The sequence below is a fragment of the Charadrius vociferus genome, unplaced genomic scaffold (assembly GCF_000708025.1).
Source record: "Charadrius vociferus isolate BGI_N301 unplaced genomic scaffold, ASM70802v2 scaffold838, whole genome shotgun sequence".
In the NCBI taxonomy this organism is placed as follows: Eukaryota; Metazoa; Chordata; class Aves; order Charadriiformes; family Charadriidae; genus Charadrius; species Charadrius vociferus.
The window spans coordinates 115,922-130,888 of NW_009649487.1; the positions used below are offsets into that span (position 1 = coordinate 115,922).

At 53.7% G+C, this 14,967-nt stretch overlaps 1 protein-coding gene across 1 annotated transcript in view; it reads right to left on the bottom strand.

The window, feature by feature from the left end:
* The window catches only part of VWA5B1 (von Willebrand factor A domain containing 5B1), a 21,025-nt gene extending 6,476 nt beyond the window's left edge, over nucleotides 1–14,549 (bottom strand). The window contains exons 1-13 of the mRNA XM_009889987.1: nucleotides 14,411–14,549; nucleotides 13,984–14,145; nucleotides 13,423–13,664; nucleotides 13,046–13,244; nucleotides 12,648–12,779; nucleotides 12,258–12,382; nucleotides 9,043–9,219; nucleotides 5,389–5,499; nucleotides 5,103–5,305; nucleotides 3,444–3,558; nucleotides 1,736–1,921; nucleotides 1,283–1,478; nucleotides 77–264 (exon numbers count right to left, since the gene is read on the bottom strand). Coding sequence (XP_009888289.1) covers nucleotides 77–264; nucleotides 1,283–1,478; nucleotides 1,736–1,921; nucleotides 3,444–3,558; nucleotides 5,103–5,305; nucleotides 5,389–5,499; nucleotides 9,043–9,219; nucleotides 12,258–12,382; nucleotides 12,648–12,779; nucleotides 13,046–13,244; nucleotides 13,423–13,664; nucleotides 13,984–14,145; nucleotides 14,411–14,549 — 2,175 coding nt within the window. The remainder of the gene's footprint in view (nucleotides 1–76; nucleotides 265–1,282; nucleotides 1,479–1,735; nucleotides 1,922–3,443; nucleotides 3,559–5,102; nucleotides 5,306–5,388; nucleotides 5,500–9,042; nucleotides 9,220–12,257; nucleotides 12,383–12,647; nucleotides 12,780–13,045; nucleotides 13,245–13,422; nucleotides 13,665–13,983; nucleotides 14,146–14,410) is intronic.
* Between the last annotated feature and the right edge of the window lie 418 nt (nucleotides 14,550–14,967).

Below are 14,967 nucleotides of genomic sequence, written 5' to 3' on the forward strand. Positions count from 1 at the left end.
CTTCTGCATCTGAGATTTCCCCGCTGCTGCACGCTGGTTTCCACCTGCAGGCAAAGCCTCTCTGGGGATCACGTACCTGGAAATCCACCTGCCAGGGCTCGGGGCTGACCTGCTGCAGGTCCTGCAGGTGGGTTTTCCGAAGGGGGTTTTTCACCAAGGCGGTGCCGGGATCGCTGGCCGTCGGCACCTTCTTGCAAGGCTCGTGGTCAGCGATTTGGGTGGTGCTGTACGCTCGTCTCCTGGAGGAAGTCTTCACATCCATTCCTGCACAGCGGGAGAGAGGATCAGCTCCGCTCCGGAGCAGGACCAGGCAGCACCATCCCCCCTTGGCTCCCGGTAGGCAGCAGGGAGCCCACCCCTGTGCTCCTCCCGGGGCCGAGGGGGCCACGCTCAGCCCTGCACAGTTTTAAGCAAAGCAACTAAACCACAAAAGGAAATAAGAGCCTACATTCAAAACTCTTGGGGAAGTCAGGAGAGCAGATTGGGGAGGTTTTGTCTGAGCAGTTTTCAGCCAGAAAAAAGCCTGACTGCATTCCCCCAAACCTCCCTGGAGAAGACAAAGGTTTTACTAATGAAATTTCATTAGCGCAGACATTCTCTTGTCAGAGCAAGAGTAAAATTTCATTTGGAAAGGCATGATTTCTCATTGCTTTTGACAAGGTTGAGGGGATTTGCAGCACAGTTCCTCTCTGAATATAAGCGAAGAACACCCCACGAGGAAGAGAAGTTGCCTTGTCACGTGGAAACGCAACCAGCTCTGGGGTGCACCCAGCCGCGTCACGCTGCGTGTTGCTGACACAAACCCCCAGCCAAACTGCGATGGCGAGGGGTGACATCCTAGGGACAGCGCTTTGGATCCATTTCCCCCCTCTCCTGACCTTGAACTGCAATTCCAGGGAAGCGACTGCTTTGCAGGTGCAGGGACAGTCTCGCTGGGCTACTTATTTGCTCACTCCTCTTTCTCCGCACACCGGAGGGCAGCTTGGGAAGCTTGTAAATAATTATGTGGCCAAAGCTAGAGCTGCTTTGAAAATCTCCAGGGAAGCCAGTTCTCCAGGGCTTCCCTTGATTTCCTGACAGGTTTGGATAAAACATCCAAAGCAAACAGACTCGCTCAAGCCTCGGGAGATCTGTCATCCCTCCTGCAAACCCCTCCGGCTCTTTGCAGAGGTACAGCCGAAGAGACTTATTTGTCAGACAAGCAAATTGGCAGAGCAGCGACAGAAGCTTGATTAGAAAGACAGGGGCATCACACCCACGCTTGTACAGAGGAAAATCTGACCGGTGTCCGTGTCCGATTCTCCCCCGGGATCTCTGCCCACCCCCAGGTGATCGGGGGCACGCTCGGTGGGGCAGCAGCCCTCCGAGTCTCTGGAGTGGTTCCAGCTCTCCACGCCTGCTCCCTCCTCCTGGGAGTGAAAGAAAACAGAGCTGCCCGACTCCTGGGACCGCATCATGCTGTAACGTCGCCTCTTGTCCTGGGGGAAAGCAAAGAGAGGGAATAGGTCCCATCATCGCGTCCATCAGCCGGCTCCCAGCCGAGAGGAGCCACTGCTTGTGCACCAGCACTCTTATCCACTGAGTTCCTATTTCTCCCCGATGTCTCACCCACCATCTCCCTTGAGGACAGCACGAGAAAGCAAGAGACACCTCCTGAACACGCACAAAGAGCCGAGATGCCCGTTTGTGCACGTGCACACCAACAGCCCCACCAGCCAGCGCAGCGTGGACTCACAGATCTGGGGTTGGAGATGTACGGGGAGGTGTCGCAGATGATGCCATAGCCGACCAGGCGGTCACCAGGGAAGAGGCAACTGGTCCTGACAGGGGAAACCAAGACCTCGGTGCTCTCGGGAAAGACCCACTCCACGGACACGTCACTCAGGACTGGCGCCATCGCCTTCTTCAGTGATTTGATCATCTGAGGCACAATGCAGAGGGAAGCGGTTATACAGCAACTGGACGTTGCGTGTGCTACGGTGCACACACCGTGCGTTGCAGGGAAGGGGAAAATTTCCCCAAAAAAATCACCAGCTCATTCCCACCCTCTCCTGACCTTAGGCAGGAGCCTGCTCTCTCTTCGACTGTTCTGACACCCGTCCCAGCACCCCCAGCCCCTTGGCAAGGTTCTTCCAAGGGCAGCAGAGCAGACGTTGATAAAGCACAGGACTGATCTCACGCTGCATGTTGCCAGCCCAGAGCAGGGTGGCAGCTTGTGGCCAGAGGTATCTTGCTCCAGCAGCATCCCCTGCTCCCCCCTGGCACCCAGGTAAAGCTGTTGGCCTTCACTTGGCCGAACCCCAGCCCTGCCCCAAGCCCCGACACTCACGCACCGACTGACGGTGCTGCTTATTTTTGGTACAGGTCCTTGCCGGCACAAGCCCCTGCCGGAGATCAGCAACGCTCCGCCAATTACACATGTGGAGAAGACCAATATCCGTGAATATCTCATGGACAAACCTACCAGGGAGCCATCCACAAGAGCTTCCCTGCGCACCAGGGGAAGAGAACACCAGATTTAGAGGCAGAACAGCTCAACTGTTCTCTATTGTTCACTGCTTTTTCACAGGCTCAGGAAGACACACCAGGCTGTGTTTTATAAGGCCATTAATTGATGCCTCAGACTGCTGAAGGCACCAAGCTGCACAACCCGCAAAGCTCTTTATTAATAGCTCTATAAAAAAAACAAACCTCCCTTCACCGTCTTTGCTTTTAATTTACATCAGAAATGTTGATAGCGTTCTGTCTCAGAGAGATTTTTTGTGTGCTCCAGGTTCCTGCAGAGGGGTGGACTGTTGAACTTCTTTTGAGATCAAGAACGTAGCCACCAGCTTTTTAGAGATATTTAGGAGCTAAAGACCCAATTCTCTCTGGGTTTAGTCATCCAGCGGACGAGGGGCTAGGCACCATGCTTTCACCAGGGGACAGAGTCATTCTTACACTGGATTTGAAGCACATCGGTTTACTCAGTCTCCATGGGGAGAGTGGAAACGAAGAGGCTCCCCCCTTTGCTTTCAAGTTGGCTTAATAGGCAAAGCTATCGCAGCGTATTTCTCTCCCTCAAACCCCGGGTACTTCTCGCCTGAGCAACGCCAGGGCTGAGCCTGACTTCAAAACTAATTGGCTGCTTTGATGCCGGTTCCTCTGCCCTCGCCGGTGTCTGAGGCAGCAGCTACCTTTGAAGCCAAAGCTGCTGTATCACGGCTATCGCTTCTCCCCATCCCCGCGCAGAGGGTAAACACACCCTCCCACTCCCTCTGACAGCCGGAGATGAAGATGCTCTTTCATCCCCTCCCGCTCGCCCACCTGCTGCCGAGTGGGAGTCGGAAAGGCAGCACCGGGATGGGGAATAAGACCCGCTAGTGAGCCGTGGCCACCCCCTCGCTGAACCAGAGCATCGGTACAGCCTTACAAGGTGGTCCCCTGGGAGCGGGCAGCCGTACCTTGGGCTGCAGCCTCTCGCCCTCTGCCAGGAACTCGGCGATGCCCCTGGACACAGCGGCCAGCCCCCGAACCAGTCTCCTGCAGGCGTTTGGCCCGATGCCGAAGCTGTAGCACCTGCAAAGGGACAGGGAGCGTCAGGATCCCGGGGACGGAGCCATCCCAACCCCATGGAGCTCACCCACTCCCTGCAGGCAGAAGACACCAAACCATCCCCGGCTTTATCCCACTGCTATGCAGTTGTCCAGCACGGCCGGAGCAAAATAAACCAGCACCTCTTTTAGGTGGTTGGCAGGAGGGTCGGGAACGGGCATCCCCCTCCGCTCAGCAGACCTCAGATCCCTTTTCCGAAGAGCAGCCTTCAGCTGCGACGCTCGGGGGCTTCCCAGCAGGACCCAGCGGGACCCCAAGCTCTTGCCTCCTCTGCAAACACAAACAAGCAGCTTTGCTGCCAGTTCAGCTCTTTTCCCTGCTGAGTGTCCGTGGTCAATAGCACTAAAGACTCAGTAATTATCTCTGCTCACAATTAAAATAAACGTTTTCTCAAGGAAAGAGGAACCAGCCAGGCGAGGCTGCTCCCCCGACTCCCAGCTCGATGAGTCAGGATTTGGTTTTGGCTGAAGGCTGCAAACCCAGAGCTGAGCTGGAGCCCGGGCAAGGAGGGCAGGAGGGAGCCGTGCCTGGTGGGGATGGATGTGGTAGGAAGCCAGGAGGGACGGGGACGGGTGGCATACGGCACTCAGCCAGGGCAGTGGCTAGCTGAGGAAGAAACCACCTTCAGCAGCAAACTGCATCTGCATGAGGGGCTTTTCTCCTAGAGGTTTTTAATCCCCAGCTGGCTGCAAATCTTAGGTCAGCCTCACACCCTCTTAAATAAGGCTCTGATCTTCTTTTGAGACAGGGGCCACAAACATGACTCGGCCATGCGCTGGACACTGCCTTCCAGCATCACCCAACACCACACTCTGACTCTGACTGCGTTTAGCCCACCGCTGTGCCTCTGTAAGAGCGAGGGATGGGCTGCCCTATACAGCTGGGAAACAGTTAAACCTCCATATAGTAAAAAAAAAGGACAGAGCAGCTTCCCTGATAAGCCCTGAAGTCTGAGGGATAGAAGAGGAATAAGGTTTTCTTACATTTGTCTCATGTTTCATGCCCCTTAAAGAGGCAGAGGAGAAACCAGACCAGCCTGTCATCAGAGCTGGGGAACCAGGCTGGGAGCTGGATGCACAAATTAGCTGCTTTTTACATTGCTGTCTTTCAGCATATTCAGTTCTGCACAGCCCCATCCTGGAAGCAGCTGGGGCCAGACCCAGATGTGCTTTAAAAAAAAAAAAAAACAAAACACACACACACACAAAAAAAAAAACCAGCAAGGAAGATTGTTCGTGTGTCAATCTCTCCTAGCAGGAAGCATCAGACGAGAGCCTGTGAAGTTGTCGGCCCAATTATCCTGCTTTTGATTGTTTAAAAAGCATCTGAACTTCTGGGATCTGTTCCAAACCCTTTGAGGTTCTCCCGTGGCTCATACCAGCAATCTCTCCTGCCTCTGTCTCTGAAGCAGGGATGTCTGTGAGATGGAGCCGTGTTCAAGGAGAAGCGTGTCCCCCACCATGCCAGGCTGTCGCCCCCGCAGCGGCAAGCCCCGCTGCCCTCCGTACCTGGTGGAGCAGGAGTGGTTTCGCAGCAGCTCCAGGACCTTCCCCGTGTTGCTGATGGCCCCGTCCGTCAGCAGAAAGAGCAGTCGGGGATGGCCCCTGTGGATGGGCTGCCGAATGACCCACTTCAAAGGTGATAAGACGTTGGTGCCGCCCATATCGGCCCGGATCCTCTTGATGTTCTCACAGGCAACGGCCAAGCTCTCCTGCCCAAAGGAGCAGCAGAATCGTCAGCCTCTGCACCAGCGCCCTCCGAGCACCAAGGAAACGTGTCTCCCCCTTCACCCACCTCGCAGTAAGTCCGACTGGCGGGAAAGAGGGTCTTGAAAGTGGATCCAAACCCAATGATGTTGAAGAGACACGCTGGCATCAGGCTCTTGAGAATGACCAACAGAGCATCCTGGGGGGTGGAAAGCAAGCAGGCATCAGGCACGCCGGGTCTCTCCCTGCCTGCCCCAGCTCCACCAGTAAAAGCTCTGCCCAGGTCCCACCTTGCCATCACACCTTACTCCCACCTGCATTTTTCTGCGGGCATTTGATAATAAAACAACTGTTTCTTTCACATGCGCTGCGTGTGAAACCACTGCTTATTACTCTGCTCTTTCCAAAGTCCCTTAATGATATTTGGGTCCCAAAGCAGTGAAGAAAATGGGGAGCCTTCAAAAAAAAAAGAAAGAAGAAAAAAAAAAAGAGCTGAACAAATTTTTCTGTTTGTTTTTAACTGATCAAATTTGTGCTTGCAATACGGTACTGCAGCACGGAGCTAGTGGGTGAGAAGCAGAGTGTGAAATTGAGAAGTGTGACACGCAATGCATTTCAATGTCCAAACTTGCAGAAAATAAACAAACAGCTTAAAGTTACACAAAAGGAAAAGCCTCCCCCATCCCCAATTCTCTTGTATTCATAGCTGGCATCAATTAAAATAACTGGGAGAGACAGATTTAAGCTATTTTCTTTACCAGAGGTGGTTATCTAACTTGCCTATTCCTGGTCTTTACATAAGGGAAGAGCAATTTAAATTGTCTCAGACATCTGTGATGGCCATGGACAACTCCAGCACAGAGCTTGTGTTAGCGGCAACCAGGCAAGAGCTGCCCAAGGAGCTCCTGAGCTTGCAGGGGCAGCAGGAGCAATTAGCGTGGCAGGAGAGGGAGGCCAATCTAAAGCAAAGCGCTGGCAGTGTTCAGGAGGAGCTCGGTTCTTTCTGTTTATATGCTGATAAAGGCAGACTCCTGCCAGTCTGCCTAGGGCAGCAGAAACCCTAGAGCCAGCCCCAAGGGAAGAGCTGCCAAGGTCAAACGAGCAAGAGCAGCCTCCTTGCTTCGTCACACGCGGTGGCAAAGACCGCGTAACCGCAGAGGGCAAACGCTGGAGCTGCACGCAGAGAAACCCCCTGCCTGGGAAGGGCCACAGGGAGACGGGTGGTGGATCGGTCCGGTTCCCAACCCCTGTAAGACTCAGCGGTACGCAGAGCCGGAGCCCTGCAAATCAGTGAAATAACGTACGAGAACAGGGCTGCCCTTTAACAGGCTCCAGAGGACTTTAAACCAAGCTGTTATCTCAAACCTACAAGAATAGATATTTATACCACTGCTCCCCAGATGGCTCCTGGGATGCCGGCTCTTCCAAATCTCAACGCTGACATCCCATCTCAGAACTAATTACGAGGGGAAAAAAAAAACCAACAAAACAGATTTCCAAATATTTTTCCCAAAGTAGGCAACCGATGGCTGCTTTCTGTTACAGCAAACGGAAAGATTTATTGCTTCTTGTGGTAAATATTGATCTTGATCCTGTTGCACTCAATATCTATACGGCAGCTCAATAAGGAGAGATGTTCGCCTCCAGAGAAGTCAATTCCCAGTTATCAGCCTAGTTTTGCCAGTGAGCCCACCCGGTGCAGGCACCATCCCGGGCCTGGCTCTTCTCCCCGGCTGCATCAGGATGGGAAAGGAACCAGCTGCGGGAAATTTAAACCCCTGAACTTTCCACCCCGGCACTTTGGCCGAGTGCCCTCCTGCTCGGCAGCGAACGGCGTCCTCCCGGCTGCACGCAGCCAGCCCGCGCCGCCACCGTCCCCTCCCCCTTTGCATCTCTCCCGGCACCACCGCTCGCTCTGCAGCTCAGCTTTTCCCCACTGCACACGTCCAAGCCCTGCCACGCCGCTCACCCAGCGAGCTGAGGATGATTGAAATGTCTCCATCAAGCGTCACCCACCCAAACCCACTCAGAACAGCCTCTGCCACGAGGTCCCTGAGATTTCCGAGTCATAAACAAGGGTGGGGGACTCAAAAGAGAGACAGCGGTTTTCTCCCTTGAGGTATCTCCTCTGAAATCTCCACTAATTCCCCTGAAATACTTTTCCAGAAGGGGAACAGCCTTTTTCCTGTTTTTACAGCCCTCCTGCAGATGGGACTCCCAGTTCAGGTCCTCTCAGAGAGGGGCTCTGTCCCCACAGGGTCCCCCATCCCCATGGGACAAACTGGCCTCTATGGAGGCTGAAGAGACCGTAGTGCCCAAACCCGGCCATGCTCCGAGTCAGAAAGCAAAAATCTGGGCTGGGACAGAGATGCCTCCTGATTCCCAGACTCCAAAACGTGCCAAGGGAAGGGGGTAGCACCTTGGAGACATCCTGGCCCCTTTGGTGGGTGGCAAGGACAGGGGAGAGCCTGCCTGTCCCAGGGGACCTGTTGCAGCCATCCTCAGGCTCCCCGCATCCCGATCCTTGCTGCCGGAGGTGGCCGTCCTCCTCCGGCAGTTCCCATGGAAACCAGAGACAGATGGGTAAGGAGATGGGCTAGAAGATGCTCCCTGCCGATCGCCCTGGGGGGCGAGTCCTGTGGAAGGAGGTGCAGCGGTACCCAGGGGGGCGTTTGGGTCCAAATCTGGGCGGCGTTTGTTTTAGGAAAGGGTGTGAGCAGGACACCTGGGGACACCTCAGCTCGGTGAACCTGTCAGACATCTAAATACAACCAAAGCCCTCAGATGAAGCCTGCCTCTGTAATTCCCTCGCTGTCCTCAATGAAGTTGTGCGGGGTAGTGCAGACCTTTGCCCCGCTCGGGAGGATGCCATATTCATAAAGCTATCGGGGCTTACACGGCCCCAAAAATCAAGACAGAAACTTTCCGAAAGAGCTTTTGCCAGAGACTGCAGCTTCTCACCGAGACCTGCCAGCTGGCAGGCGTCAGACACCAACCTGGCCTCCAAAGCACGTTAGGCAGGGATAACGATAATTAGTTACCAGCGTGATTTCCCCTTTGATGGACAGAGCGATGCCCAACAGGCTGAGGGCAGGAACCTCTCCAGGTCCTTCGGGCAGCGGCACAAAGCCAAGGCCAGCTCTCATGGGGCAACCTAGAGCTGGGCAAGAGTCACGTCTGACGGGGGAACCTCAGACCCACAAATATCATGACACGGCCTTTCTACAGCCCCTTTTCTATCCAGAGGTCTCAGCACACCTCCCATAATCCCCCACCAGACTGCTGGTGTTCATTTGTGTTTGAAAAAGGGACGCACCATCTTCTGTGGGTGCACAGAGGCGCCCATCAGCAAAATGCCTCCTAATGCCTGGTCAGCGCATCGCTCTGAAGCTTCCCTTGGAGCTCCCTGGAGGTCTCCCCCCTAGGCAGAGATTGCCCTCTCTCCCTGAGACAGGGAGAACAGGAGAAGGGATGCACAAGACGTGCACACCAACAAGAGGGGGAGAGAAAACACCTTCACGTTTGATGTGCTGATAGGAGGAAGAGGAAGAAGAACAGAACGGGAGAGAGTCAGCTTCGCTGCAGGTACCTAACAAGCCACACGGTTGAGATGACTAAAGCTACAGCATATAATTACCCCCCATCCCCTCATAATGAACACTCATCAGCACTCAGCAACCCCCACTGCTCTCTAATATTCATCCCTCATTGGCACGCAGGCACTTCCCCTCCTGTGTGGTACCTTGACGCGGTTGATGTTCACGCCGCTCATGCTTCTGCTGCGGTCTACGAGGAAGATAAACTCTCCTTGGGCTTTCTGGAGGTCCGGCTGGACAGTCCTCAAGTCAGGGCAGAAGTTGAGCATGATGACGGGGTGGTGGGGGATGTCCTTGTTCAGCCGCTTCCTGATGATTTCTGTCTGCAAGAAAGAAGGCGAGAGCTTCAGAGGTTGATTTTTCTGCCCCTTTTCACTTTGAGGGGAATCAGAGCAGGGCTGCATGCATGAAGATGTAAGTACGTGGCCTTTTGTGGGCTTGTTCTGGCCTCATCGGTGACAACACCTAAGCTCAGGCTGTGCCGCAGGTTGTTCTGTCCATATCCCCCATGGAGATGCTCCATGGGAGAACGGGACTCCTGCCTCCTCCCAGCCAGCATCACGCTTTCCCCAGGGGACAAAGGCTGGCAGAAAGCCTAAAGCAGTGACCCCCTGCACACACGGACGAGAAGAAATTAAAATACCTGGCCCTACTCAGCACCTTGCAAAGTCGATTCTCCAAACATTTCATTAGATCCCTCCCGAAAACATGGTTCATTAGTGCAGTTTAGTATCACACTGAGGCACATCCGAGGTTTTGTCCCTGGTCGCTCAATAATGAAGTGCCAGATACAGCCCTCAGCGTGCTGTATTCACCGCTGTGATTCATTCCTGCCGCCTCTGGTTTGCTGTTTTTCTTTTTTTCTGCCCGTTTCTTTTATCATTTTTCTTTGTACGGATTGAAATGCTTTGTAAAACCAAACCGGTCGCTCAGGACACCGTTCGATAGGAACCCGCGTGATATATGTCTCTGTACCGCACATAGCTCTTATGGCTCTCTGCATTTTGCCTCAATTCTATTTCAAGTATCAATCTTCATTAAAAACGTGATAAAATTAAACTGGAAAAACCCTCTTGTGATGGGTTTATAATCTGCTATTATGTGTGTATAAAGCAGTCCCGGGTTCACGGGCTGAGCTGCAGTGAGTCAGCACATCCCTGCTTCCGAGGGAGCTCCGGGACCCCCACATCAGCACAATCCATGGCCTTTCATCCCTGGGTCAAAAGTGCAGAAACATCCACCGTAACAAGCAGCTCGGTTCTCCGGGCTTTGTTTACCTTTATTTTTTTCCCCTCCCTCTTTCAAAGGCTGCTGTTTCTTGCTGGTTTCACCAGAAAGTAAACCAGACCCCAAATAACCGGGCTTGTTTTCTCCAGCTGTGAGTCATATTCCTAGATCTACGAGCAAACGATCAACCTTTATTTTACATAACTCACTAAACACAAGAGTCCCTGGGGATCAGCACTCACACGCGGGCTTCACTTTCGGCTGCGCTGCCTCGAGTGCTGCTTCTCTGACCCCTGCGAAAAGACGGTCCCCATTCACAGGAACAAGTTCCTCGCCATCGCCCCAGCTCTCACCCATCCTCCTGCATTTCACTCTCATGCTTTGGAGCATAAATTAATCGGTCACTGGGAAATAAAAGGGCTTTTTCCATCCCCATTTTCCTCCAGCCGTATGACATTATTTTGTTTAAGAGCTTTCCCAGCAGGGATGTTTATCAAATTTCAGACCAGAGGGATCTTCTCTGTCCAAGGACCGAATTGTGGCCCCAGACCCACCCGCAGCGCTCCCTGGGATGCTCTTGGGGACTCAAGACGTAAAATCCCTGAGTGATGGGGATGAGCCCATAGCCTGGATTTCCCGTTGACTTCCGAGTGAATTTTACAGGTAAGGCTTCAGCAAACAGCCTTGGAGCTGCTGCTACAGGTCAGCCAGAAAAACAAACATCTCATTCGCACCGTCTCTTCTCCTCACCTCCCTTCCCCTGCGTTCGCCTTCACCCGTTATCCAATTACAGTAAACTAATCAGATCTTGTCGACTGCGAGTTGATTCCAGTGTGCATTCGTCCCAAACATACTGATAGCTGACGGGCATCCAAGGCTTTTGCATAACAAACCGAGGGATGAGAATTAATTATCATTTACTGCTGAAATTTCTGGACTAATTCACTTAAGCCGCGAGGTGCCCAGTGTCACGCTCTGAGCAGCAGCCCGTAATCTACCCCAGATATTCAGGGCATTTTTTCTGCTTCTTGCCCTTCTCCATACAGTTGCTTCCGAGTCCTCCTGGGGCAGAGGTGGGTTTCCCGCAGGGAAATGACTCTGGAATGATCCCCCCCTAGATAATTTGACGTGCTAAAGACACAGAAATAATTAGAGAGCCATCTGAGCCATAGCGTGGGAGTTTCATTTCGTTCCACCTGCCACACGCTGAACACAATTAGAGGAGACGCCTGCCGCGCGAGCAAGCGCAGTCCCGATCCCCGCACCGCGCCGCAAGAGAAAAACGAAGGGCGAAAGGAATGAGAAGAGGGTTGATGTGTCTCCGGTGAAAGGAGAAATCACGGCAGCACAGGGAGGCACCTCTGCAGCAGGTTTGGGACGTCTGCCAAGCCGGGGACCCCGGCTCAGACACATGGAGAAGGAGTTTGAGGGGAAACGAGCATCCCTGGTCGCAAATGAGAACACCGGTGCATGTAAAAGAGGGAGCTGCCACAGTAAGCCCCAGGGGCTGTGGTTACACAAGTGTGCCTTAGGTGAAGACGCCCACCCTGGAAATTCGGAGGGCCTCTTCACTGATCCCAGACACGCTGACGTGGCAGCTCAGAAGCGCTGGGCTGTCACTCATTGCTTCAGAATTGCTGAAAGATGAGGCACAAATCCCAGAGCAGATATTTTTCTATTTGCTGATCAGCAGAACAAAGAGAAGTTTCTCCTACCTTGTCTTCAGTTCAGCTCATTATTCCAAGCAAAATCACTTATTTCTCTCTGACAGCTATCCAGAAACAGTAAACATTTACTGAGCAATTAAAAGAATATTTTATTCTATGTCATTGCAATAATTATAATACCCTTAATGCTATAACAATGTACCTATCTAATTACGCTATGCTAGACTAGCACTGATTATACACACAATAACCATCTCAGAGCTTCTGCCACACTCAGTTTATCAGAAACACTGCAGAATTTTCCCCTCTTCCTCCACATAAGCTCCTCTCCAAGGCAGGATGCAGAGCTTACTGGGCCAGTGTAACACCTGATACTGGAAGCAAGCAAGCAATCAAGCAATCATTTACTTGCACAGTTCCAGTCCCGAGGAAAGCCTCAGCTAACACCTGCAGCTTTTGCTTCTCACCTTTTTCTCAGCACTGGGGTCTTTCTTAGTGCCTTTAATGAAATCATTCTTCCCCTTCAGGTGTCGTTCATACTCTGCAGGTGTCATATCACCTTCTTCCATTAAGACGTGAGGCATGTGGGGTTCTGGAAATGCAAAGAATTGGGTGAAAAACTGCCTTCGCTAAACTTCAGGTTTGGCAGAGATGCAGGCACCCTCGGTTGTGAAAACAGAGCAATATCTCTGAGCTTGGGCAGCGTGGACAACCTTAAAAAGGTCCGGGATTATCTCCCAGGAAGCCTAACCCTGGCAATATTTGCAAAACCAGAGCTAATCCAGCTGTCTCCAGCACTACAGAGGAGAATCCCAGGAAGGGGCAAGACCAGCAGAGACGACACAGAGCCCACCTACCACTTGGATGGATCAAGATCTCCACGGGTCTGTCGAAGGTGTGTTTATTGGCCAGCGTGATCACGATGCTCTTGGCGGAGCGAGCGGAAGGGTCAGCGTCTGCTCGGATCTCGTGCGTAGGGCTCTCAACGCCTGCCCGGGGAAAGCGAGGTGCGGTTAGGGACTGAGGACGGGGAAAACCAGGGAGAAGAGACAGCAAGATGGCAGAGGACAGGAACCAAGAGGACTATGCGATGCTTCTGCCGTATCAACACCCCACGTTAACATCAGCCCCAGCACAGTTAACTTGCCAAAACAGACTCCCCATCGCGGTGGTAGAGAATGAGGAAGAGTGTGGACATTGCCTTGAGGAGGTGATAAACCAGCCTGGTGCAGCAGGACGGCACTGGCGCTCCTACCTGCCAGCAAGCACGGCCCCCGGATCTCCAAGTGAAAGCTGAACTCGTACTCAAAAGGGTTGGTGGCCTCATTCTCCAGCAGCTGAGCCAGGCAGAACCTGCTCCCTTGCTCTGGGCTCCCCGATCCACAGTAGTGCTTGTCCCTGCCGGTGAGATGAACCCTAATTAACACTGTGCACATGTTACATCCCCGTGGGAACTGCAGATCTGCTGGAGGTAAAGCCTGCAGCAGCTCTGCAGCCTCCTGCAGCAACAGCAGCCTTCTGCTCTGCCACTCCTGCATCCCCCCCGATCGGTCCCAGCCACAGCCCATCCCGTGGGTTTTCGTACGTTCGGAGCTGGTGGCTGGAAAGGCTGCTGGTGTTCTCCAGGCTGGCCTGGGGGACCCTGGGGACACACACAGCTGGCAGAACGACCCTCACGGCCCCGCTGGGCAGCGTCTGCAGCTCAGAGGAGGTGCTGATGAAGATGGAGATGTTTTCCAGGGGAGGAATCATGCCCAGGTTAGCCACAAAAACAATTCTCTCCAAGTCCTCATCCATCATGATCCTTCCTGCACAGAGAGGACCACACCAGGGAGACGCGGTGTCACAACCGTGCAAAATGCTCCTCCCCCGGCCTCCCACCTCTCACCTCCTCCACCCCAGCCCTGAACAAAATGCCTAAACCGGCCCCCACTGCACACATCAGCATTTCTCCAAAGAGCCCAAGCCCCAGCCCTCTGCACCACTCCTTCAGCTGTCCAGAGGCAACAGTGCTTTCCAAAACGGATGGAAGACACCGTAGGGACATGAGCACCACAACTGAAGGTTCAGCCTTTCAAAAGGAGCCCCCTCGATGCCATGGCGTATGACAGCCAGCCACCTCCTGCCACCTCCCCGTTCCTCTCGGGATGGTTTTCTTCCCCACCTTCCCTAAAACGCTCCCGACTCCCTCACCGCTTCCATCACGAGCTCTTCCATCAGGGAGGCTGCAGCCATTGAAATACATGTCATCTATCTTGGCTTTGTCTTTGATCTGCACCGTCACGGCACGCCGGGACACGGCCGCCTCGAACCCGACAACGGTGGTGCACTCATCCAAGGGGTAGACAAAGAGACCTGCCAGCCAGAAGGTTTTTTTAGCACTTGCCCAGACCCACCAGCCAGGATCGCAGCGGGGCAGGTCCCTCTTGGCACTGCCCTGCAAGCTCCTAGGATTTTTCACTTCAAAAACTGTACCCTTGGACCGTGAAGGGTACAATTGAGGAGACAATATACTTGGTTACTCTTCCCGCAAGTGTCTAAGGGTTCAAGGCGCGCACAGAAACCCAGCGCTGTGATAGCCCTGGCTCTTGTGCTGGGAGCTTCACCCCTCAAAACTTGCCTTCAAAAGCCTGAGCTTCTGGGTTGCGGTAGGTGAGCAAGGCTGTCATCCCAAAGGCATAGCCGCTGACGCACGATGTCACCTCCGACGCAGTGAGGGGGAGCGGGGAGCGGCTTGTCCGGTTAATCAGCCCTGGCATCTTCCTGGGGATCTGTCGGTGATGGTGGGGTCACCCGCAGCGAGCTGGAGAGAGGTGGAAGGGCGAGAAGGAATGAGGAACACCGAGCAGCCCCCCTACACCTCATTTTGGCTTCTGCAGCCCTGAGGACAGAAAGGTGACTGACCCAGGACAGGACAAGACCTGGGCTTGATGGCTCCACTGGTGGAGATGGGGATGGAGACAAGACCCTGGTGGGAACACTTGCCCCAAATCCCCCCCTCCCGCCGCAAGGGAGGAGGTTCAGATGAAACCTGCCTGGCTGGGGACACCGCAGCGGTGGATCACGTATCTCGCCAGCTCCCACACCCACCTACTGCGTGAGTCTGGGCAGAGCGGGTTAACATCTGGTTCTGGACCTCCTGCTTCTCATTATGCTCCAACCTGACAAGTTTGTCCA